This window comes from Vulpes vulpes, chromosome 12, assembly GCF_048418805.1.
Source record: "Vulpes vulpes isolate BD-2025 chromosome 12, VulVul3, whole genome shotgun sequence".
Taxonomy (NCBI): Eukaryota; Metazoa; Chordata; class Mammalia; order Carnivora; family Canidae; genus Vulpes; species Vulpes vulpes.
Window position 1 is genome coordinate 178,531,057 of NC_132791.1, and position 26,222 is coordinate 178,557,278.

The 26,222-nt window shown below is 38.5% G+C and overlaps 1 protein-coding gene, 1 long non-coding RNA gene and 1 pseudogene across 3 annotated transcripts in view; 1 reads left to right on the plus strand and 2 right to left on the minus strand.

Moving 5' to 3' along the window:
• Positions 1–5,433: 5,433 nt before the first annotated feature.
• Positions 5,434–12,981, minus strand: CMTR2 (cap methyltransferase 2). Of its 2 annotated transcripts, none has more exons than XM_026011637.2 (2): positions 12,721–12,981; positions 5,434–8,928 (listed from the first exon to the last, which is right to left on the minus strand). In XM_026011637.2, the coding sequence occupies exon 2, from the start codon at positions 8,907–8,909 to the stop codon at positions 6,609–6,611; it is 2,301 nt and encodes a 766-aa protein (XP_025867422.1). In that variant the 5' UTR covers positions 8,910–8,928; positions 12,721–12,981; the 3' UTR covers positions 5,434–6,608. The 2 variants fall into 2 exon arrangements, with proteins under 2 accessions (XP_025867422.1, XP_025867423.1); XM_026011638.2 differs by lacking the exon at positions 12,721–12,981 and adding an exon at positions 12,171–12,494.
• On the plus strand, positions 12,932–15,940 carry LOC112929533 (peptidyl-prolyl cis-trans isomerase A pseudogene; annotated as a pseudogene).
• Positions 15,941–20,931: 4,991 nt separating this feature from the next.
• Positions 20,932–26,222, minus strand: part of LOC140594798 (uncharacterized) — a 44,934-nt gene continuing 39,643 nt past the window's right edge. The window contains exon 3 of the long non-coding RNA XR_011996126.1: positions 20,932–23,169. This is a non-coding gene — a long non-coding RNA (uncharacterized lncRNA). The remainder of the gene's footprint in view (positions 23,170–26,222) is intronic.

Consider the following 26,222-nt stretch of genomic DNA (forward strand, 5'->3'; position numbering starts at 1 on the left):
GTTTTGGAGTAGCATCAGAGAACATCCACAATTACCTAAAAAAGTTATTAAAACGCTCCTTCCTTTTCCAACTACTATTTGAGTCCAGATTTTCTTAAGAACTTCAACCAAAAGAAGTACTGCTAACAGACTGAATATAAAACAGGAGAATTTGTCTTCTATTATAAAGACAAAAAACAATCTGCAAAAGTGTAAACACTGCCATGCTTCTAACTTTTGTTTTCAAAGTTATATTTGTAAGATATATTTGTTAACACAGTAGTTTTTTATCAGTGTCATTTCTCAATAATAAAATTTCAAATTGTTATGAGTTTCAGCTTCTGACATGGAACATCTCAATAGATTTAATTTCAATGAACAAAAGCTCTTTGGGAGCTTTGAGACCAAAGAGCTTGAGAACGACTACATCATAGACATTCCCATTAAGGTCAGGATTAAGGACATACCAAGGATGTCAGGTCTGGGCAGATATATACAAGATGAAACGGGCATATGTTGTGTCAGAAAGTATAGAAGGTATCAAAGATTGAATTACATAAAAAATGACATAGGTATCAACTTGAAGGAGCCCTTCGTTCACCCACCCAAGTCAAAATAAAATAATATGAGCATCAACAGAGAACAGTATTTGTGATTAAAATACATAACCATCCATGAGCTCCTAAAGATAGTTTAAAACACACATACACAAAAATTTCATTAATCATCCTTGAGGGTTGCTAAAACATCACCTCATTTTTCTGAAAGCTGATAAAGTGTTTTAATAAATGAAGCACTTTTCCCATGTTTTTACTGAACAAACTATTTTTAAAAAAATAGTGGATGACTTGAAGTACATATTATAAAGTCCAGTTAATACTGAAGCAATGTGGTTAATCACTAATTTGCAAACTCTAATAAAGCTAAGTATCAATATCCATTAAATGCTAAAACTATTAAATGAAGATCAATAGAAAAATTAGTAGCCTATAAATAAAGTTGGGGTGCCTGGGTGGCTTAGTCAGTGAAGGGTCTGCTCAGATCATAATCCCAGGGTCCTGGGCTGGAGCTCCACCTTGGAGTCTCTGCTCAGTGGGAGTCTGCTTCTCCCTCTCTCCCCCATCCCTGCTTGTGCTCTCTCATGCTCTCTCTCAAGTGAATAAATATTTAAATAAATAAGGTTGACATTTGAATCTGATTAACCTTAATGTCAATGAGAGGGGGCAACTAGTCATTTTGTGCTTCATGATCTGACAAAAAAGAAAGTACATAATATCACTTAAAAAGTTTTCTTGCCAAAGGTAATCAATCCTCTAGATCTAACTACCAATTTATAGGAAAAATGTGGCATGAAGATACAAAGCAAAAGATAAAATAATCAGCCAAATCCAGCATGTGGAGAAGTACAGGACAGTTGGCATGGCACAGAAAAAAAATGTTAGGACTGTAGAATGGGGTGCGGAACTTTTAATAGACTTCAGAGGCATACTAAGCAAATACAATGTGTCTACCTTATTTGGATCCTTACTTGATCCAACTATAAAAAGGCACTTTTGAGACAACCAGGAAAATTTGAACATGGACTAAGTATTGAGGGATAGTAATTTTGCCAGCTGTGATAAAGTCCTTTTCTGTTAAGACAGATTTCACGAATTTGTTTTAAAATCCTCAAAAAAAAAAAAAAAAAAAAAAAAAGGTGTAGGAAGATAAAGCAAGCAAGTTAAGCAAAATGTTGATAATTATAGAACCTGGCCAAGGATACATGAGGGGTTGTTAACATGATTTTAATGTTGTGTGCTTGTAAGTTTTCCATAATAAAAAAATCAAATAGTATTCTGAAGACACCTATATTAACAATATGCAATATAAAATAAGTATATACCATAGCACCCTGAATTTATAATTCTGTAAAGAAAATGAAAGGATGGAGAAAAAAAGAAAGAACAATGTAATATTGCTTAATTTAAGGTAATGCTCAGATTAAATGATTCAAGCAGTAAATCCAACAGCTCCAGGAAGAGATTAATATTACTAGAGTTATCAATTACAGGAATGATGTTTACTCCAATAAAAATAAATACTAGAATATGTTTGTGCTTCTTTTGAATTTTCTCAACCAGTCTAGTATGCAGACTAATTCTTCAATCCTGAAATTCACTGAAAACAACAGAAATTCTCAAAAGTTGAGACAGTAAAAGCACATCTGTCTTGCCCAAGCAAAATAATTTGGTGTTGAATGACAAGCTTAAATAGCAAAAAGATGCAGATACACATGCAAATAAAATGTTTATCCACAAAGGTCTATAGAATCATTTTAATAAAAGTAACTTTTCAGCAGAATGTATCTACAAATGTTTTCCTTAATTATATCATGACAAATTTAACCCATGAGTCAACAATGTGGCTGCAATTTTAAATAATAAATAATATTAAATATCCAATTAACAGGCAACACTGATGCTGCTGCACTTGGCACACATAAACACAGAATTCCACCTAGTCGGTCTATAAAGATACTCTGGAAAGGGAAGGAGTTAAGATCTCAAGAAGAGAAAACACTACTCTGGGTACAACCTGTAAATGAGTATGCAACCTATATGTGACCACAAACAGATTAGACTTTTAAATAAAATTTTCACTTGAGTAAAATTAAATGCTAACCTATGCTCATGACTGACAGGTAACTTCTAAATATTGTCATTCATAAAAAACAAAATAATAAGCAAGAACTCATTATAAATTTTGAGGATTATTGCTTTAATTACATGCCCTAAAACATACCTACATACTATAGTTACTATAGGTTGCATGCTTTTAGTTTACTTGATACTTGGCCATTAGGCCAGCTCTAAAAAAATGTTTACTATCCATATACAAATCATTAGGGAATACTGAAATTTTTGTTCAATGGTTAGTTCTGCTCTTAAGATCAGCCTAAAATGACTTGTGTCTTAAAAAAAAAAAAAAAAAAGGTGGGGAGGCCAATTATCAAATAATTGAGTATATCTGTTTTCAACAGTAATTATGGTAAACAAAATTTTTATTCAGGCCTTGCATATCTGTACCATCTATGTATAATAAGTTTTCAGGTTAAATGGGTAACAAAGGACATTTAAATAAGGCCTAATGGTACCAGTTTAATTAATAAATGTTATTTTTTAGAACATAAAAATTAGCAAAAAAATCTTCATGCTTTAAAAACTTTGTAAGTATATACTTTTACAAAAAATGATAATCAATATTTAAAATAATTTAAAATATTGAAACTAAAAATGTCCTATTTCTTTTATCTTAGAAAGCAAAAATACACTAAATATCAATGTTGTTCTTTCCTTTTCAAATCAATTTAAATATGGAAAAGTATTTAAACATGGAAAATAAGATTTTGGTTGAGCTTATAATCAATATTTTCATTTCTAAAAATGTGAGAATGTAAGGAATTAACTGATTTCCTATACCCACACTACAGCAGTACAATTATAATGAGTTCAACTAGAAATGAAAAATGAAGTTTACATATTTTTATTTTTTTTAAAGATTTTATTTATTTATTTGACAGGAAGAGAAAGCACAAGCAAGGGTAGCAAGAGGGAGAAGCAGACTCCTCACTGAGCAGGGAGCCTGATACAGGGCTCAATCCCAGCACCCTGGGATCATGACTGGAGCCAAAGGCAGACACTTAATCAAATAAACCACCCAGGTGCCCAGGTTTGCATTTGCATACTTTTAAAGACCGGTTATAGAAAAAAAAAAAAAAAAAAGACCAGTTATATTCTCATCAAAAATAAACAACAAAAGCATCAATTAACTTTTTTCCCCAACTCTCCCTAATATGCTGAATTTGCTTCTTTCATTCCACTCCTGTGGCTGGCTCAGTGGCTAAGTGTCTGCCTTTGGCTCTGTCGTGATCCCGGGGTCCCATGACTGAGTCCCACACCTGGCTCCTTCCAGAGAGCCTGCTTTTCCCTCTGCCTAGGTCTCTCTTTCTCTCATGAATAAATGAATAAAATATATTTTTTTAATTTCATAAATTTCTTTAAACAAAATAACTATTCTAAAGATGAAGACCACAATTCGATCTTTAATTTATTCCAGAAAAGAATCTTTGATGCATTTAAATATTTAAGTAACATTAAGCTAATATATAGAAGCCTCACTAAAACATAAAACTTTTCTTAGGGAGGACAAAAATTAACACTGACGAAAGTAAACCTGTAAGACCTACTTCTTATCAAAGTTTTTTAGAAAACACATTTGTAAAGTTGAAATTTTCTGGCTATTAAAAAATCCATTTTATTTTTTATTTTTTCCTTTAAAGATTCCGTTTATTTATTCACAAGAGACACAGAGAGAGAGAGAGGCAGAGACACAGGCAGGGAGAGAAGCAGGCTCCATGCAGGGAGCCTGACACGGGACTCAATCCCAGGTCTCCAAGATCACGCCCTGGACCAAGGGCAGAGCTAAACCGCTGAGCCACCCGGGCTGCCCCAAAAAATCCATTTTAAAAAACACCACAATTAAGTTAAAAATCTCAAGATCTACAAAAAATATTTTTTTAAAGAAAAGTAACTCTGATACACAAACCACCTCTCACCTTACGGTCTTCTTGCCATTCATTTTTGGACAGCATTTTTCCTCCCCTTTTTCTCAAAGAGAAGTTCCTATAAGTCATTGGTACCTGTCATCCACATCCAGTTCATTTCAAACCTTCAAGTCCTATCTCACCTATAGAGCAAATTTGAATCCAAAAAATCAGATACAGCAACTGATTCCAAAAGTCAAGTTAAATATCAAAATATATTCTAATATACACCAGGATGCTATATATTCCAACAAGAGACTGATTAGTGTTAAAAAACAAACAAACAAAACAACAAAGCATTCAATACTTATTTCAGGTGCTTAAAGTTTTAATACCAGTGTCTGGACCTAGGCTTTCAAACTTCACATTCAAATGAACTAGTTAAAATAAGCAACAATAAAATGTGTCATTGTATGAGACCAAACCAATCAAGGCATATTAAGTGCAAAATGTTTTTCCAAGAATAGTTTTTAATTCTCTCCTGGTAATCTTGTATAAATTTTCTGTCAGACTTCTATCACTATACAATTAGAACTGCTTTCACAAAGTCACCAGTAAGAAATTACAATTCTTTTTTTTTTTTTTTTTTTTAGAAATTACAATTCTTTGGAAATCTACCTCCAGGCCCTCACACCCACCCTGGCAAGAACTCAATCTACCCCTACTCCTCCCCTCCCTTAAGTATTCAGTTTCTTTCCCGAAGTAGAAATTCCATAAATATTACAATATTAAGGACTAAATTTTAATGAATACAAATCAGAGGAAATGAAGGAACATTAACTCCCATTCAAACCTTCCTTTAAAAAAAATGTTTCCAAGTTATATTTTTAACTTCCTCCATGATTCTCTTTTAAAAAGACGAACACAAAATCTCTCTGCTAATGACTTTATTCATGAATCCATAATGGAACTCAAAATAGCAAAGAACATGAAAGAAATTCAGATTAATATTTATCAACCAAATACATCAGAGAATACATCTATTTTTTATATAACTAACAAATATGTCTAAAATACATATGTGAGAATATAAACATTCTCCACTTTGTGGAATTGCAGAGTAATGACGATCTGCTTAATACAGTTTGCCAGAAAAGCTCATTTACACTGTCAAATACTCGAACTCTCAAGAAACCAAACACAACTGATAAAATAGCTATCTCATGGTCAATCTTTTGGTAAAGTGCCACTTTCAAAGAAATAAGATTTAAAAATTTTAGGTGCTGAACCATCATTCCAGAAGTGTTAAAATTTTTTTCAGGATTCACTATGTTCATTACATTCATACGTCCCCAATATGAGTCCATACACAATATTTTACAATCTAAAAAAATTAGCTCAGAGATCATCTCCTGGAAGTTAAAAATTACTACACTGTTGTAAAAGAAAGTTTTTCATGATACAGGTGTGTATTAGACACAGTGATTTTTTTCATTATTTTAAACATGATTCTTTGGTTTGAAGCTATCCTGATATCCTTTCTGGCTGGATGGTTGTGGTCATTAAAATACTCATAAAACAACTACACAAGTAAATTGGGTCAGTGGCCTAAGGGCAAGGAATGGCACATATTGAGCATCTGGCAAAAGGAGTTCCCCAAATTCGTAACTGACGTGGTCAGTATTAAAATCCGTGGCTCACCTTTCATCAAAGCCTCTCTCAATTTATTAACAGCATGAGCCACTGAGGAAATTAGTTGGGGAAAAAATCTAATCTGAATGAAGGCACAGGGGTGCGAATCTTAAAACAGATAAAAAAGACCAAGTAAACTGCTTAAGTATTGGTGTGTCCATCCCAACATATATGCACATGTCATATTTGAGGTTGAATATCACCACTGCATAGATTGCACCACATGGAAAACTCTATGCCTATGGGCGTATATATGAGATCAGAACTAGCTGGTGGTTTTCCAGAAATAATAAGACTTTCCATGATGCAGAAGTTGGCCTTTCCCCCACATGAAAGGTTTTAAATAGCAAAGGACTGAAATAACAATGGAAACTGTAAGCCATAAAGTCAAATCTCAGAAAAGACAAGTTCTATGTCATAGCTGAAGGCTGCCAATGATTTCTTCTCTCTCTCCTTGAATAATTACATGCAAATGCCTTTTAGCAATGGCAGCATTCAAATCCCACAAAAAGTCAAGTAGGGCCCCCTTAAGGAGCACCTCCATTGGTACAAACTGTAAAACCTGCTGGGGTGCGTCAGATTTAAGCAAAGAGCTCAATAATTCATTCACATTCTGCAGATACTGGAAAACTGGATTTGGAAGGTCCTGATAACCGACACACAGCAGGACTGCACAGGTCTTCAGGGGCTCAGAAGAAGTAGGACAAGAAAATGTGATGAATCTAAAACAGCTGTGGAGTACAAAGATCAAACCAGCCATAAATCTTGTAAAACAAGAAAGTACAGGCAAAATCATAACATCTCCTGTATGAAGCTGCTGCAGTGAATGTAGAAGACAGTCCAAAAACAGTTGCTGGTAAATCGGGTCTCCATCATGAAGCAACGAACAGCTGAAAGTCATGAGTTCAGCCGATTCCAGGAGTTGAACTTCCAGTGGTATATGCGTTTTGATATCACGGAGAGTTGGAAAGCCCACAAGCAGGCACTTTATCTGGTTGCTGGGTTCTACGACCTGATCATCCTGAAGGCACGTGGTAAGGCTAAACAACTCAGAAAATATCAGGTCTTCCGTAAAAATGTGACAAGGACAATAATACTGCTGTTTGGGCCAGAACTTGGAATCCAAATTCAAGGCTCCTCCTAAAGACTTTTCAATCGCTTCATTAAGAGCCTTTAAAATTTCACCATCACAGAAAGGAGAACACTTTACCTTTGGGAGTTTCTTTCCCTCTAAAATATGCCATAAGTGACACTCAAGATTGGAAGCTGTCCCTTCTAAGAGAGAACTTTGTCCAGAATGATACACAGCATGTTCTTCCGCCCAACTATTAAAGTATCCTTTGGCCACCTTATCTTTCCATGAAAGGGATTCCAGCATTTTCCTTTCATTATAGGTTTTAAAATATCTGTTCCTCTGTCCAAACCATTTTGTATTTGTACTACAACCAATATTAGATTTTTTCACTAGCCAATTATTTCTGGAAAGGGGCTTCAACTGAAACTTTTGCATGAAATACTGAACAGCACAGTCCCTTAAATTATTCAGCTTTGTTTGTTCTCCTTTTCCCATGCACTGAAACAGACGAATGTTCTCAGAAATAGTCTCGAGCTGGTATTTATGAAAGAACATACAACATTCTTCGTGCCTTTTAAGAAAAGATTCAGGGATCACATGATGGGGAAAGAGGGCTTTCTGGGTCATTTCTGTTCCAAAATTTAGCACCATCTTAGATAACAGAGGATAGATTGCCTCTTTTCCCTTATAGCGAAGACAAACCACATAGACTTCTGAGTTCCCTGCCTTGCTAGTAGCAGGTTTAAAAACATGGACTTGGTCAAAGGAACAGTTTAGCAGGTACATCAGGTTTATGGAACAATGTTCAAACAAAGTAAACATCTTCAGAACAAAAGAGCCACCACTTCCAAGAGTCATCAGAGCAGTGACAACTTCACAGTAATGCAAAGAAGAGACTAAAGCTTCTTGTTCACCTGGGTTTCCTTGGCAATCAAAACTCCCATCTGCGGTGATCAAGTGAATGGTAGCCATGTTGCTTATGAAATTCTGAAGTCCAGTCAGATATTTCAAGGTCATGATATCACCAGTGTTATCTGGACCAAAGTACCACCAATGCAAGGTATTTGCAATAAGTCGGTCATCCATGATCATCATAAGATTGTCATTTGCTTCGTGGTATGGATTCAAAGTATTAGCTACCCAACTCCAATCACAGGGGAATCGATGGGATTTTAAATAGTGATTGAGACTAGCTATAAAAGCTCCAGGAGCTTCACAAAGGTGTAGAGAATTCAGTTTTCCATCCTGAAAAGCTTCCTGTGGAATAAGTGGAAAACTGCACAAAATTTCATGAAACTTACACCATGCTTGAGTACAAAGTTCAGCGTTCACAGATTTTTTCACATGAGAAATTATTTTTCCAGCTTTATTAGTGAAAGCAGTGTGTTCATGCCACTCATCCAATTTCTTATCACTCAGTAGGTTTTTTACTTCATTTAGGGAGTTCTTCAAATCAAGCAATGTATTAAATTCCGTGTGGTCACAAGTGAAAATCTCACTGGGATCTGGTAACTGCCACTCATTATTAAGTGGCTTGCCATAAGAAAAGTTCTTGGCAAAGAGTTCAAAAATGTCAGCAAGAACATCTGGGCTGAATGTCTCAGGACTTGAACCCAGTGGTGGCTTTCTGCACTTACTCATTTTCAAATTAAATTAAAATCTAGAAAAAGAAAACACATAATTAAATGAATCAAATTTATTAGTGAATGAAATCTCATCCACAGCAAATCCCATCACACTCATGACAAACCACATAAAATGGAAAGGCTAATGTCAGCACATTCTGTTACATAATGAGGCAATTTGGATAAAGAAAGAGAAAGCTTTTACATCCAACAGACTTGAGCTCAAATCCAGTTAAAACGTGGCCTTGGGCAAATTACATCTTTAAGCCTGTTTCTTATTTAAAAGTTAGGATATCATATTTTTGGATGAGGAATAAACATGCTAGCATATAAAAAGCATACACCAATGAATATTCATCAGTGATGGCAGCTCATGTTACCATAGTAATCCATCTAGCTCCTCCCCAAAATTTTCCTCCACCCATGGCTGAGACACTACCCACATGGCCCCAAAAGCACTCCCAGGCTAAGATTCATCCCTTGACCTTTGATCAAGCTTTAACAAATGACTTTTAGCTTTTTTTAGGTCCCTCCAAATCTCACCGCCTTCCAGAAGACTCTACACCTGAACCCAGTACTGGTATTGCTACCAGGCCTCTCAGCCACCACATACTTATTCACTAACACAGACTGCCAAATACGCCCTCTGTCCAGATCTCTCACTCTTGCTAAGACACGACTTTGGTGGTACCCAATCACCTTTACAGGCCACAAACTAACACTCTCATCACCATACTGCTTGTTACCTGTTGTGTACTTGACTGGTCAGCCTCTGTTCAGCTCAATGCTGAAACTGAACTATAATATTCAACCTGGCATGTCTCTGAACAAGATCCCTATCTCATCTGCTCCGATAGCTCCATGTCTCCACTATAAAATATTACATCTTCTTGCCACTAAAACATGTCACACTTTGATAAAGGATCTTCAAATTGAAGAAATATCCTCACCGAATATACAAATTATAAAGTCACCCTACATTCTGTTTTTTAACACCGTCTAAGAAACCAAAAACATCTGTCCACTAGAGAGGGAAAGAGATATAATGGAAAGAAGCATGGCTTAACGGCACAGTGTTGGCCTGAGTTATAAATTCCAGCAGATAGAGCTCTAAGTATTACCTAGGACTTGTTGGCTCAATGTTAATTAATAGGTGCTTTAGTTCAAAAGCTCCACGTTTACTCTGCATATTCAATGCTACACCAGTTTTTCAAAAAGTATCTAAACTGTCAAACACAAAAAATTGACAAAAAAACCGCCAACCCACAAAAAGCCAATGTGCGATTAAGATGGGAAATAAAAGTGAGCTAATGCCACAAAAAATACAATAATATATAGAAGGCTGTATCCTATTACCATTTGTTTTGTACTGTATTTTAGCACACTTTTCTCATCCTCTTCTATTTTGTTTAAAGTATTTACAACCTTGTGTACTCCACTAGCCTATAAGCTATAAGCTTCTTGAGGTAACAAGTATCTTCTTAGTCATTTTTGTTTGCCACAATGTATTTACAATACACATAAGGGGATCCCTGGGTGGTGCAGCGGTTTGGCGCCTGCCTTTGGCCCCGGGGCGCCATCCTGGAGACCCGGGATCGAATCCCACGTCGGGCTCCCGGTGCATGGAGCCTGCTTCTCCCTCTGCCTGTGTCTCTGCCTCTCTCTCTCTCTGTGTGTGTGTGACTATCATAAATAAATAAAAATTTAAAAAAAAATTTTTTTAATTATTAGTTAGTAGTCACACTTGCCCATCAATACCTTGTCCATATTATATATATATATATATATATATATTTTTTTTTTTTTTACTGTTAGAAGCTATATTCAGACAGATTTCTGAAAGACAAAAATGAGGCATTGTCACATTCATTAAAACCCTAAATAAAATCAAATGAAAGTTTATTACAAGTTATTCTGTCTTAATTCACACTGTGCTTACTGGAAACTACAACCATGTTTAGATCGCAACTATATTCTATTTTGGAAAAAGTCTGATTTTAGTCTAACTTCACATACTAATTAATGGCTGTAGGTAAGCTCTGAAATCTTGCCTAAGCTAATAGATAATTATCTTTAGATGAGAAAAACTAAAATGATTCAATGATTTAAATCATTGATTTGAATCATTTGAATCATATGAATCTTGATTTGTGTACCACAAATGTATTTTATGTATTTATATATAAATTATGTATTACGTATATCTTATGTGTTTATGTATCTTATGTATTTTTATATAAACTATAAATATTGAACATGTATATATTGAATAATGTTCAGGTCTACAATCCCACCTTTCTTTCTTCCTATCAAATTCCCAGGCTCAAGCCACTCGCTCACCCACCTCCACCTACCAGCCTCCTATAGACACTGTCAATTTTCTGCGGGGCTATTGCCAGAGCCTTCTAACTGGTCTCTTCTATCTTTGTCTCCCCTGGCTCCCCATTTCACTCAAAGTAAAGGCCACAGTCCTTACAATAACCTCCAAGGACCTTGAAGATTTCTGCCCTCCAGCCCCAACCTATCTCTAACCTGTCTATTGTTCCTCATATTCGTTCTGTTCCAGCCACACAAGCTTTCCTGCTGTTCACTGAAGCACCAGGTACACTGCAACCTGTAAGCCTGCGCACTGGGCAACCCCTCCGCCTGGAACGCTCTTCCTTCAGATGACCCGCACAGCTCACTCCCTCACCTCCTTCAAGTATTTACTCACATGCAATTTCTCTACGAAGCCTACCCCAACATCCTAACTGCATTTTGCAATACCAATGGTAAAGGGAAGGACCTTGCTGTACTTTTTTTCCCCCCATGACACTCTTTTTTTCCTTCTAACATATAGTTCGTTTGCCTATTATGTTTATTACTGTCTTCCCCCCAAAAAATAGAATCTAAGCTCCACAGGGCAAAGATCTTGGTTTTGTTGATTCATTTATCACACCGAGGTTATAACAGTGCTTAGGACACAGTAAACAGTGAATATTTAACGAATAAATGTTAGCACAAACGGCACTCGTCTGATTAGGTTCTGAATGAGTCATGATAATGCACTTCAACCTCACTCCGGCATGACCAATGCAATAACCAAAAATCAAAAAAAAAAAAAAAAAAAAAAAAACACGTGGTTCATAGAGAAAAAAGTTTCCCGTAGATTGCTCTGCGCCTTTCCCTGAGCAGCCCTCGAGCCCTGCGGCACCACAGCTCTGCTAGGACGGCCCGCAGCAGCGCTCCTATTTCAGTCAAGTAGGAAGTCATGCAGCCGAAGCCTCGAAGGAAATACCTGCAAAATCCGTCGGCCTGACACAAAACGCACGAGACCTCATCAGCTGTGCTCTCTCCAATTAACGTCGACTAAGGAGTTTTAGAAGTCCCGTCGCGCACTTCTGCTCCCAGCGGCACTGGCAGTACAGCCAGTGTCCTCTAGCGCCTTCGCTACTTCGGGCCGGGGCACCCAAGACCCCGCTTCACCTGACGGAAGGGAGTCCCAAGCTCCACTCGGGCGAGCGGCCCGACCCCGGGAGGAACCCCCGGCCCACGCCCTGCCCCCTCCGGACCGGCCTCGGAGCCCGGGCCTGACTACCTCCGCTCACGCCCACCTCACCTCGCCCCCCGCCCCGCCCCGCCCCGCCCGGGGGAGAGGTAGCGCCTCCCTCCTCTCCTCACTCGAGGGAACCGTCCTCCGCTTCCGCTCCCGGGGCCGCTTCCCGGAACGGCCGCTGCTCGGGGCGTGCGGCGCCGGCGCCCCCGGCCGCAGCGGAGGTAGGCGGCGCCCCGAAAGGCCGGGAAACTGGCCCAGACGCGCCCTCGCGACCCCGGCAGCGGGAACCCACCTCCAGGCAGCGCCGCCGCCCAACGCCGGCCGACCGCGGCCCGAGGGCCCCGACACACACATTGCGCACGCGCCTCGAGCCCGGGCTGGCGTCACGCGTCAACGTCACGCACGCCGGCGACTCTCGTAGCGCCCAAGCCCTCGCTCGCTGGGTTCCGCTTCTCCCTCTCCGCGGGGTCGCGGGGACGCCAGCCTCCTTGCCCACGGCTCCCATGGCAACGGAAGCCGCTCGCGGAGGCGGAGCGTCCTTTGGCCCCGCCCCGGCGGAGAAGGGGGCGGGGCCGGCGGGGCGGGGCGGGGCCAACCTGTCCGGATCACGCTTCCTCCGCCCACCCGGCCCTGGGCGGGGAAGCCTTTTAACCTCGTCCGGCAAAAGTTGGTTCCTAACACGGGCTGAGTTAAAACTCGTGCTCTAAAAACAACATAAGGTTAAATGTGATATATAATATCACATAAATCATATCAAATATGATATATAATATCACATAAATCATATCAAATATGATATATAATATAATATTGATATACTGTAAATAATATATTGATATATTTTAGATATTGATTATATATTACATATTACTATGAATAATAGTATATTGATATATTTTATATATTGATTATATGTTACATATTATTATATATTATATATATATTTTTTAGGGGCACCTGGGTGGGTCAGGTTGAGCGTCTGACTTTGGCTCAGGTCGTGATCCCGGGGTCCTGGGATCTAGTCCCTCATCAGGCTCCCTAGGGGGAGCCTGCTTCTCCCTCTGCCTGTGTCTCTGCCTCTCTGTGTCTCTCGTGAATAAATAAACAAATCTTTAAAAATAAATAAAAAAATAAAATACATTATTTTACAAGTCCTTCAGGATATGCATCGATCAAAGGGAAAAAATTGTCTTTCCAAAAAATGGTGCTGGGTCATTTGGATATTCGTATAGAAAAAAATTATATGTGGACTCTTACCTCACATAAAAAAAAACATTTCATTTGGATTGCCAATTTATATTTTAAAAAGGCAAACAACTCTTTTAGCAGAAAACATCTTTGTGACCTTGAAATAGATAAAAAGTTTACAACAAAGCAGAAAAAGCACTAATCATAAAGAGTAAGTATATAAATTGAACCATATTAAAATTAAGAATGTCTATTCACCATAAGACACCATTGAGAATGAAAAGACAACCTACAGAGTGGGAGAAGATATTTATAACACATATGTATGACAAAGAATTTGTATCCAAAATATATAACTCCTACAAATAAGTAAGAAAAAATGCTCTAGTGGAATAAATGGGGCGGGGGGGACACAACAAACACTTCTAAAAGATGATATCCAAAAGTCCAATAAACATGTGAAAAGATGCTCAACTTCATTAGTCTTCGGGGAAATGTAAACTAACCCCATAATGAGTTAAAATTATACATTAAATAGGCTAAAATGGAAAAGATCAAATATAAGTTTTGGAGAGTATGAGGTGCAATCAATGGAAAGCTCTTTGGAAGGAAAAGATCTCCCAAGGTCTTCCAAATTCACAGGTTGATTGTCCTTTAAAAAAATTTTTTTAATTTATATACAAATACTAAGATCCTATGTGTACTGTTCAACTACTTTTGCCAAATGCCTATTAAATATTCCAGAAAGTTCCTATAAACCCCTTCCCAATCTCCCACTCCCAAGAAGCAACCACTGATGTTTTATATCGTCATAGTTTAGTTTTGCCTATTTTAGAATTTTATATAAATTCAGTCATTACGGTTTGTTTGCAGCCTATTTCCACTCAGTAATCATTTTTTTATATTGTAAGGGAGAAAAAAATATTTTCCTTCTATCCTTCTAAGTTCTCAGCTGGGGCTCCATAACAAAAGGTAGATTAACAAGAGAAAAGCATGTGAATTTACTAACATGCTCTATGTTACATGGGAGCCTCCATAAGGAAATGAAGATCTAAAGACACTGGTAAACCTGAGTGTTTTTATACTAAGTTTAATGAGGAGTGGAAAATTGTGGAAAAATGAGACAAATGATATGAGCTAAAAGGAGTACGCTGGGGGAAATTTAGCAAGGCATGTTCACCCAGATTGCTCTTGAATCTCCTTTCATCTTCAGAAATAAAGATGTTCCTTTCCTCTGGTTATAGGGAGGGCATATCTCACATGAGGATCTTGTGACCTGCTTCAGGGCAAGGTCAGAGGATCCTTCCTGCAACCTGCCATTTCTCAAATTCCCTTAGTTTAAAATATGCCAACCACCATATTTTGGGGCTGCATGTTCTGAACCCTCAGTATTCACCCATGTTGTTTTATGTATCTGTAGTTCCTTCCTTTTATTGCTAATTAGCATGCTAATTAGTATGCCATTATATGGATAGACCATTATTTAGTTCTCTATTCTTTTGTTGATGGAAATCTGAGTTTTTCCAGTTTGAAGCTATTGTGAATAAATCTGCTAAGAACATTGTACTACAAGACATTTTTGGAGGCATAAGTTTTCTTTACTCTTGGGCAAATACCTAGGCATGGAATGAGTGGCTGGGTCATGGAGTAGATCAACGTTTCTCAGTCTCAGCATTATGGTCATTTTGAGAATCACTGAGGTAAATCTATGTGTAACTTTGTTGTTGTTTTTTTATGTGTAACTTTGAAGAAACCTCCAAACCGTTTTCCCAGAGTGCTTGAACAATTTTACATCCTTACCCACAATACCTAAGAATTATGGGACTTGCAAACACCGCGCCCAGTCGAGGTCAACCCATCCTTGTTCTTGGACATTGCCACGGATGGTGAGGCCTTGGGCCAGGTCTCCTTTGAGCTGTTTGCGACAAAATTCCAAAGACAGCAGAAAACTTTCATGCTCTGAGCATTGGGAAGAAGGGATTTGGTTATAATGTTTCCTGCTTTGATAGTATGATTCTAGGATTTATGGGCCAGGGTGGTGACTTTATACACCATAATGGCCTTAGCAGCAAGTCCATCTATGGGGAGAAATTTGATGAGAATTTCATCCTGGAGCATACGGGTCCTGGCATCTTGTCCTTGGAAAATGGCTGGACCCAACACAAACAGTTCCCAGTTTTTCGTCTGCACTGCCAAAACTGAGTGATTGGATGACAAGCATGCATTCTCTGGCAAGGTGAGAGAGGGCAGGAATATCCATGGAACACCTTGGATCCAGGAATGGCAAGACCAGCAAGAAGATCACCATTGCTGATATGGACTAATCTGATAAATTTGACTTGTGTCATAGCTTAAGCACCAGGTCTTTCCTTCTGTAGCTAGGAGAGGGCCCCTTTACCCCCATCTGCTGAAAATACCCTAGAATCTTTGTGTTCCCTGGGGCAGCTTGATGGGTTCTGTATTTTCCTTATCCCTGTCCAAGTCAAGTTAGATTGCAGAGTTAAGTTTATCAATATGAAGTAAAAGCTAAACAACAACAGTAAAGTATTCTAGTTCCTTCATATCCTCACCAACTTTTGGTGTCGTGAATCTTTCATCTTAGCTATTGGTGGGCATTGGTTGCTTTATACCTCTGATTCTTAATAAATATTAAGAGTGAAAAAGCTGTGGATATTGTTCTTATATGGGACTGGATGCTAGATGAAGGCTATATGATCCCTTAAATGTTCCCTGAGGTTTATAGATATTATTAGGAATATTCCAAATGACAAAGCATATACTGAGCCAGTCTTTACTAAAGTAATCACAATATTAACTAGCATTTTTTGAGTACATAATATGTGCTAAGCACTGAAAACTGGTCCCTTTTTAAAATTTATTTAATCCTCTCAACAATTCCATAAAGTAGATACATATATTGTCCCCCTTTATAAACAGAGAAATCAGGGTCAAAGTGATTAAGTGATTTGCTAAAGTTTATGGAGTCAGTAAGTATCAGAGTCAGGGTTTGGACCTATTTCTGCCTCATTCCAGGCCAATCTGTTCTGCAGAGAATTCCTAGAAATTGCCTCTAGTAATTTAAAAGCAACTTTATAGTCCACATTCAAGTCCAGAAATGTTTATATAAAGCCAATTCATTTTATGAAAATGATGTTTCATTTATTTTGTTCTAAGACCCGAAGAGTTTGCAAAATTTTTGGAAAAGATGAAATGTTATGAATGAATGAAATTAGTATCTGAAACTTAAGTTCAAAGAAAATAACCAAGCCCTGCACCAATGTATTTGCAAATTTGGATAAAATGTAGTTATGTGAATGCACCTGGTATCAACATCTAAATATGTTAGTACACGTTAGTATCTGAGTGGAAGCTAGCTACAATTATTCTTTCCCATTCCGGAATGTTCTTTATACTCAACTGGCATGCCAACGAGACTATAAGTAGCATACACAAGAATTAAAACAACCAGCTCTCCAGCCTCTGCTCTGATTATATTTCTCTGTCAAAGCAAACAAACAAAACTGCTTCTGTAGTCATTTATCACCAATCAACTTGCTGAGTCCCTAATTACATCTTCAGACAGATTTTGTGAGGTGACAATGTATAAATCACAATTCTGAAATCTCAGAGTGAGTTGTCTGCGATGCTGGAAATGTTCTAAAGCTTGATGGGGGTTTAGGTTTAGAGATAAGTGTATCTATCAAAATTCATCAAATAGTATAATTAAGATTTGAATATTTCACTAAACATAAATGTTATCTTTAAAAAAAATAAAGAGCCATAAACAAATATTGAACTCTAGTTACCCATATGCATGCTGAAGTGTTTAGAGAGAAGTATACTGATATACATCTTACTTTGAAAAGCACCACACATAAGATGGATTCATAAATGGATAGAGGAGTGAATTAATGGTGAAGTAAGTATAGTATGATGTTCACAATTATAGAATTTAGACGGTGGACACATAGCTGTGCACTAATTCAGCTTTTCGTTGAAATTTTTTCATAAAAAATAGTAGGAGAAATAAACAGGGATTTGCATCATAAAGGCAGGAATGGCATCTCCCTATTAAAGAAAATTTATATATATATGTATATACAATGAGTATCTAGCATTTTCCATTAACACAGGAAATAAAGCCACTGAACACGTGTTAAGTGAACAGCATTGGATTTGGTGGCAACCAGGGCAGTGTTCTTATGTCCTAGCCACTCAACCCATTTATTTGCTTTGGTGAACACCATTCAGGCTTGGTTTTGACCATTATACAATCTTAAATTATTCCCATTCTTTGTCACGTAATGGTCCATTGTCTCTTCCTGCCACATGGAATGCACCATTGCTTAAAGGCAGCAAACCAAGGAAGGGAACACTGACACTGAGTTCCAGATGTCAGCAAAGGTTATAAAACTGATAATAATTTTTCTAATTTCTAATAAATTTTCTAATAAATTTTCTAATTTCTAATAAATTTTTAAATTTCTCTCATGATGATCTTCACTAGATCTTTAAATGGCATTCTGATCAAAATTCTTACATAGCACCCTACACTATTAAAATACAATGTTTAAAAGGGAAAATATAGTAAATATTATAACCAACTTGTCTATTCAACTATTCGGTAGAGTATCTGAATGGTAGTATTTGTGGGAAAGTGCTTGAAAGCAGGAGCCTGAAATCTCTTCTTTCTTACAGTTCCAACTGAGCAAAAATTATTATAAACAAATCAATAAGTTTTTAGACATAAATACAAAAAAAGCATAAACATTGGGTTATGAAAGCAGTTTTTGTCTATTTCGTGTGCTATATAACACATAATTAAACCTCATTCTGCATTTTAATTAACATTCAGAACTAAGATGCTGTATGAAATGTCTTTCCCAAAACTTATTTTTTAACAATTCTTTTATTTCCTTACATAACTAAAGTTAACAGATTGAATCACTAAATGGGGAAAAGTCAAAAAATGAGTTCTTACCTATAATCATTAAAGATTATATTTTAGATGAGTTTTAAAGTAAGGTTCATAATACAATTATTAATACTACACTGGCCTAAGATACTTATTTACTTAAAATCCCACGTAAAAAAATGACCAAAATGACTTTTTCAAAAATTCTTAAGGGTTTAAGAAACAACATATATTATTGTGAGATGGGTACAGGTTTAAAAAAAAAAAAAGAAGTGGGATGCCTGGGTGGCTCAGCGGTTTAGTGCCTGCCTTCGGCCCGGGGCATGATCCAGGAGTCCCAGGATCAAGTCCCACATCGGGCTCCCTGCATGGAGCCTGCTTCTCCCTCTGCCTGTGTCTCTGCCTCTCTCTATCTCTGTGTCTCTCTTGAATAAATAAATAAAATCTTTTTTAAAAATGTTGAGAAACAAAAAAAAATAAAAAAATAAAATAAAATGTTGAGAAACACTGGCATATGAAATAGAACACAAGACATGACCCACCTTTGAAGCATTAATCATTTTACTGTAGACCCAAGATGCTTAAAAATAAATACCATGATACAACTAAATGCTCTATTGTATGGCACAGGTTAAGTGTTGTAGAAGTCTATGGAAGGGGAGATAGTAGGAAAAATATGGGGAAAAGAGACTTTAATTTTCGTCTTAAAAAGGTGCTATTGGGACACCTGGAGTGGCTCAGTGGTTGAGCATCTGCCTTTGGATCAGGGCGTGATCCCAGGGTCCCAGGATGGAGTCCCACAGTGGGCTCCCTGCATGGAGCCCACTTCTCCCCCTGCCTTGTCTCTGCCTTGCTCTCTGTCTCTCATGAATAAATAAATAGAATCTTTAAAAATAAATAAATAAAAAGCCTTAATTTTTTTTAATTTTTATTTATTTATGATAGTCACAGAGAGAGAGAGAGAGGCAGAGACACAGGCAGAGGGAGAAGCAGGCTCCATGCACCGGGAGCCCAACGTGAGATTCGATCCCCGGTCTCCAGGATCACGCCCCGGGCCAAAGGCAGGCGGTAAACCACTGCGCCACCCAGAGATCCCAAAGCCTTAATTTTTTTAAAGAAAAGGTTCTGTTATTTGGGGAGAGAGGGTACCAGCCTAGCTCAGGAAAAGAACATGGATAAAAAAAATATAGCAAAAGAAGGGTAAATGCAGAAAAGGAATGGAAGTTTAGTAAGACTGAAATGCTACAGAGGTACTGTCTCAGTGCAGGCTGCTATAAGAAAATACCAGAGGCTGAGTGACTTAAAGAATGGAAACATGTCTCACAGCTCTGAAGCCTGGGAAGTCCAAGATTAAGGTTGCTGGCAGACTTGGTTCCTGACAAGGACTCTCCTCCTGGCTTGCAGATGATCACTTTCTACTGTGTTCTCACGTGGCTGAGAGAGAGCAAACTCTCTGGTCTCCTCTTGTAAGGACACTAATCCTATCCTGGGGACATCCCCCGTATAAGCTCATCTGAACCTAATGCCCTCCCAAAGGTTGCATCTCCAAGTACCATCACACCGAGGGCTAGGACTTCAACATGTATCAATTTTGTGAGGCACTATCCTGTCTACAGCAGGTAGTGAAAAGCCAGAGTATAGAGGATCAGGGAAGCCAGGTGAGATACCAGAATCTGCTGCACTAGGAAATGGTCAAGAGGGAAAGAAATGATTGTCTGGTTCATAGAGAGTTAAGGATGATGGTGGAACAGCCAAGCAGAAATATCCAGGAGGGAGTTGGAAATCAATGGGTGGCTGAAGTTCAGGCAAGCAAACTACAGCAACATTCAAACCTGTGAATTTGTTTTGTTTTGTTTGCAAAAAAATATTTTTACTGAAGTATAAAATACACAAAGTAAGGTTCACATCTCATAAATGGACAGCTTGGTGAATTTTCATAAGGTGAATACACCCTTGTAAGTAGCAAGCATCTCAAGAAATAGAACTTGCCTGCCCTCAAGACACCTTCCTCTTCCACTCCAATTGTTACCCCTAAAAGTAAACATGATTTTTTAAGAAATGTAAATGTTGTGTTATTATTATTGTTTTTATTGAGATATAATCCACATATAACATTATATTAGTTTTAGGTGCATAAAAATAATTTGATATTTGTGCATATTGCAAAAAGATCATCACTAATAAGTTGAGTTAACATCTGTCACCATAGGTAGTTAACAAAAGGTTTTTTCTTGTAATGAGAACAAACAAGCTCTTTTTTTGAAAACCAAAAATTTGTCTAAACATTCTTTGTTTACTGCTTTATTATTATTTGTTACGAACAATAATTATGATACTTAATTTGGAAATAGAATCAATACCAAAAGTTGTTAAAGCACTAGCTCCGGGGGACTCCTCACCTAGCACTGTCCCTTCTTGGGATCAACATGGCTTCTCTTTCTGAATGGTTAAGCACAACAGCTCTGGATCCTTGGTTAGACTCTCCACCTACTAGCTCAGGGCCTTGGGCAAGGAAAACCTCCAAGGGTCACACTAAGGATCACCAAACAAACGTAAAATGCTTAGCACGGGTTCTTGCACTTAGACAGCATGTGATAGTTGTTAGCTGCTCCTGAAAAATGTCTGCTCTTTTCTGGAAGATGGGTGCTAAAGTCACACCCTCCTGACAAGGTTCTCCTTTTGCTGTTTCTTCTTATATTCAAAATCCTTAACAGAGCAAGAGAGGAAAAGAGGGAAGGGAGATGAAGGAGAAGAAAGGACAGAAAGAGAAGACAATTGAGACCAAATTATTTCATATCTTCCACTGAGAATCTTTCAGATGTATCTGCTTCTGTTTTCAACAATTTGGGCAAGTTTCAAAGAGCAGAAAGAAGACTGGCTGTAAAATGAATGAACACATGAGTCAACATGGATACATTTCAAAATCATAATGTAGAATGATAAAGGCAAGTTGCAGAACAGTCTTGTGTTGCCTGCCGTTTATGTAATGTTTGAAAACACATAAAACAATTAGGTTTAATGTTTATCAATATAAACATAGCAAAAATATATAAACACAGATGAAAAAAAACACACTTCCAGAGAGTAGTAACCTTTGAGAAGGCAGAGGAGATGGGGAAGAGGCACAAAAGAGGCATCAACCTTACCTGTAATGTTTGTATTCTTTTTATTAAGCTCTGAAGGTATAGCAAAATATTGGCACTTCTAAGATCTAGGTAGTGGATTACATGGGTATTCTATTATTCTCTTTTCTGAATGCTTGAAATATTTCCTGAAAATTTTAAACACAAAAAGAAGACCATCGGCCTCATTTCTAAATCCATTCAAACTCCCATGCACTTTAGAAATCCATCTGTTCAGCTAAATCACACGTATGCATGATTTTCAGGAATGAGTATGCTTCTCAGATTCAATTAGAGAAAAGTATAACGAATCCATTAAAAATGGGTTATGCCTTGTGCTGGTTTTCATTGCCAAAATATATTTCACAATCTGATATCGGAGTTGAACTACACATATTATCATATTACTAAATTTTCATTTCTTTCACACCTCATTACATTTTGGGGGTGTTTTGTGATTAACAAATTGCTTGTGTGTACTTTAAGATCTCCAACTGATTTCATATCAGGGACAAACTCCAATTGATTGATGGTGGCTGGCTAGAGTGCTCAGCTGGGACAGTTGAAAAAATGTACCTGGGCTCCACAGAAAGGGCTATGATCAGACAGGGAGCTATGTCAGGAGCACAGTGAAGGGCTAATTCCCTGTGTCCCAATAATATTCCTGACACTTTTCTGGCTCTCCTTGCACCTCTCACTGCTCCATCTCTAATTCCCATCACTTATCTCTTCTAACTTGGTGCTCCTAGAATTCCCCTCCCAGACTCCCCTTTATCGTTTTTTAAGATTTATTTATTTATTTTAGAGGGAGAGAGTGAGAGTGAGCGAGAGAGCAGGAGCAGGGAGGAGAAGCAGAGGAAAAGGGAGAGAAATCCTCCAGCAGACTCCCCACTGAGCACAGTGCTACACATGGGGCTCGATCCCAGGACCCTGAGATCATGACCTAAGCCCAAATCAAGTCCCAGTGTTCAAGCCACTGAGCCACCCAGACTCAGTGTATCTTTACTTACACTACAATAATCCCTGGCTGGTTTCATTGTCATCCTTAGCGACCCAACAAGCTGATGGGCCCCTCCTCTTCTGTTTTTCTCAGAAGCCTTCCCAGTGCCATCTGAGCCAGGTGAGATAACTCCCCGTCATCCCCATGGCACTCACACAGCGTTTCTCTCTAGGTATTCCAACTATTTGTTTACCCATTTATCTCTGCTATGGGCTTTGAAAGGACAAGCCTGGATCTTATTGATCTCTGCACTCCCAGCTTCTGGCACATAGTAAGCAATCAATAAATGTTTGTTAAATGAAAGAATGATTTAATGAACGGTGTCCTTATTTTGCAGAAAAGGAAAGAGACTCAGAGTTGGGATCTTTCTCAAGGTTATGCTTCCTCTGAAACCTTCCCATCTTTCCTCTAGAACAGAGACTGACGAACATCTTCTGCAAGAGGACCAGATAGTCAATATCTTCAGTTGGTGGTCCAGAAGATCTCTGTCACAACCACTCCGTTACGAAGTGGTAGCTGAAAAGCAAACAGAGACATGGCTGTATTGCAATAAAACTTTATTACAGAAAAAGGCAGTGAACTGGATATGGTCCATGGGCCAAAGCTTCTGACCTTGCTGTAGAAGATGATAACAGACATTCCCACACGTCTAGTTCCTTCACTGAACATCCTCTCTGCCACAACTCAAATTCTAGGGTCCCAATTTCAGTGTTTCCACAGGGCCTGTTGTAATTAGATCAACATCCCCTCATGTCTCCAAACCAAGGAACCGAGGTAGGCTCACTAAAGAACTTTCTGCAAAGCTGAGACCAGAATGGACAAGAGGAATTTGTTGACAATGACCTTTAAGAGACCTAGAGGAGAGATGTGGCTCAGTCGGTTAAGTGTCTGACTCTTGACTTTGGGTCGGGTCATGATTTCAGGATCCCGAGACTGAGCCCCATGTTGGGCTGTGCACTGACCATGGACCCTGCTGCAGATTCTCTCTCTCCCTGTCTCTCTCTGCCCTTCCCCCACCACACAATATAATGCAACTTTAGAAAGACACCTGGAGGAATTCAAGCCCAACTTATCCACATCCTCCCTGAGCATCCATTTTGAACACTCAACATTTAACAAGAAAAGAGGTCCATTTCTTGGGTGCAGTGGACAAAGGAGAAAGAGGGACAAACAACTCTCGTACATTCTTCCCACGCCCTTTTCTGTGTTTCCAAGTGACTAGTCTTTTTTTTTCTTTCCCAGAGACTATTTTAAAACTCTTCTACTTTCCTCATACTTCCTACCCTATCATTCTCTCACTCACTGTCAGGAGATGACCTCACCTCCTCCATCACAAAGGAAATAGAAGTAATCAAAAGAGAATTCCTTCAGAATTGTGCCACTCACCACTAATTTATCTGCATCTCTACCCATTCTCTTATCCTTCCTGTCATAATGGAATAGGTGTCAAAGACTACTCCTTTCTGTTCTCTGTGTCCCAGGTCCTTCTGCCTTCTCAGGGAATCTGATTCCACCAATTCTCTCTCTCTTTCTCTCTCTCTCTCTCTTTCCCCCTCTCCCTCTCGTTCTCCTGTATTTATCACCCTCCCTTCTATATCTCTACCAGCTTCATCCCAAAGGCACAGAGGAGCTTCTTCTCACCCTGAGAAACTTTCCAACAATTTAGACACGCATGTCTCCACCATCTTGAAAGGACGTTTCTGAAACGTGTCTTCCTCCAAGTATTGCCCTATCTCTCTCCTACCTCTTTTGCAGCCAGAGTTCTCAAGAGAGTTGTGTCCTCATGGTTTCCACTTCATCTCCCAGTAAGTTTTCAACTCATGAAAAATTTGTTTCTCCTTCATTATACCCCCTGAAAGTCTTTCATTAAAAGACCCCAAATAGGGCAGCCCCAGTGGCCCAGCGGTTTAGCGTCGCCTTCTCCCGGGGGTATGATCCTGGAGCCCGGGGATCAAGTCCTGTGTCCGGCTCCCTGCACAGAGCCTGCTTCTCCCTCTGCTTCTCGCTTGCTCTCTCTCTCTCTCTCTGTCATGAATAAATAAATAAAATCTTAAAAAAAAAAAAAACAAATAACAAATAACCTCCTTTGTTGCTACACTCAACTTAGAATTTTTTGCCCTTATCTCACTGAATGCCTGGCACTATTTACTCTTGTGATTTTCCATCTTAAAACAGTCTCTTCTCACGACTTTTGTCACTACACAATCTCCTGGTTTTCCTCCTATGGTTATTCTTCCTTAGGCTTCTTTGTAGAATCCAATACCTCTGTCTAATTGTTAAATATTGGTGTCCTCAGAATTCTCACCTAGGTCCTCTACTTGTCTCAGGCTACATACTTCCCTAGGATATCTCATCTAAACTTCAGACAATCTTAAATATGTTGATGATTCCCAAATTTACATCTCCAACCCAGAGCTCACTACTGAGGCTAGAGCTAACCAGTCAATTGCCTAATAGAATTAGAAATCATCCCTCTTCTCCTTTATTCATCACATCCAGTCCCATTTTTTAAAAAAATATTATATTTACCCATCATCCTAGCCAGCTACCATCCCCTTTATTTGCCCCATTTGCAGCAAAGTTCTTCAAATATCTTTAAAACCTCCCCCAAATATAAAAAATAGTGAAAGGGAATAAAGGGGAAAGGAGAAAAAATGAGTGGGAATTATCAGAAAGGGAGACAGAACATGAAAGACTCCTAACTCTGGGAAACGAACAAGGGGTGGTAGAAAGGGAGGTGGGGGAGGTGACTGGGTGACAGGCACTGAGGGGGGCACTTGATGGGATGAGCATTGGGTGTTATTCTATATGTTGGCAAATTGAACACCAATAAAAAAATAAATTAAAAAAATAAATAAAACACGTACATATTAAAAAAATAAATAAATAAAACCTCCCCCAATCAGGCTCTCAACTATACGACTCCAATAAAACAGCTCTTGTCAAGTCACCCACGATAAAGGCAACAACAATTCTGAAGTCCCATTTTACTTTGCTCTTTCAACAAGCAGCATTTGACACAGCTGGTCACATACTTCTCATTGATACCCATCTTTCCCTTGGCTTTCCAGATACCACCCTCTTCTGGTTTACCTCCTACCTTACTGGCCTTCCTTCTCCATCTCTGCTTGCTTTTCCTTTCTCCCTAATTCTTAACATTGGAGTAAGCCAAGTCTCATTCCTTGGCCCCCTTCTCTACATTCATTCCTCGAGTGATCTCACCCAACCCCCAGCCTCAAGCATCATCTCTACATCTATGATTCCCAAATGTGTATCTTCCTCCCAGACCTCTCCTTCAACCTCTAGTCTCTTATATACAACTACCTACTCAACATCTCCACTGGGAATGCCTCACAGGCATCTCATATTGAACTGACATGGAGTTTCAGTCCCAAAGACCTCTTCTGCACACAACTTCCCACATGTCAATAGATGGCAACTCATTCCTTGATGTCATCATACCTAAGTTGCTTCATCTGGAGTCCTTTTACCATTGTTTCTTCATGTGTGTCATTTTTTTACCATGGTTTTAAGAACTTTTTTTCAAGAGGGCTTATAAGTGCCAAGTT

Bases quoted from the DNA above. Each gene is read 5' to 3' on its own strand.
- CMTR2 (XM_026011637.2), bottom strand. From the start codon at position 8,909: ATGAGTAAGTGCAGAAAGCCACCACTGGGTTCAAGTCCTGAGACATTC.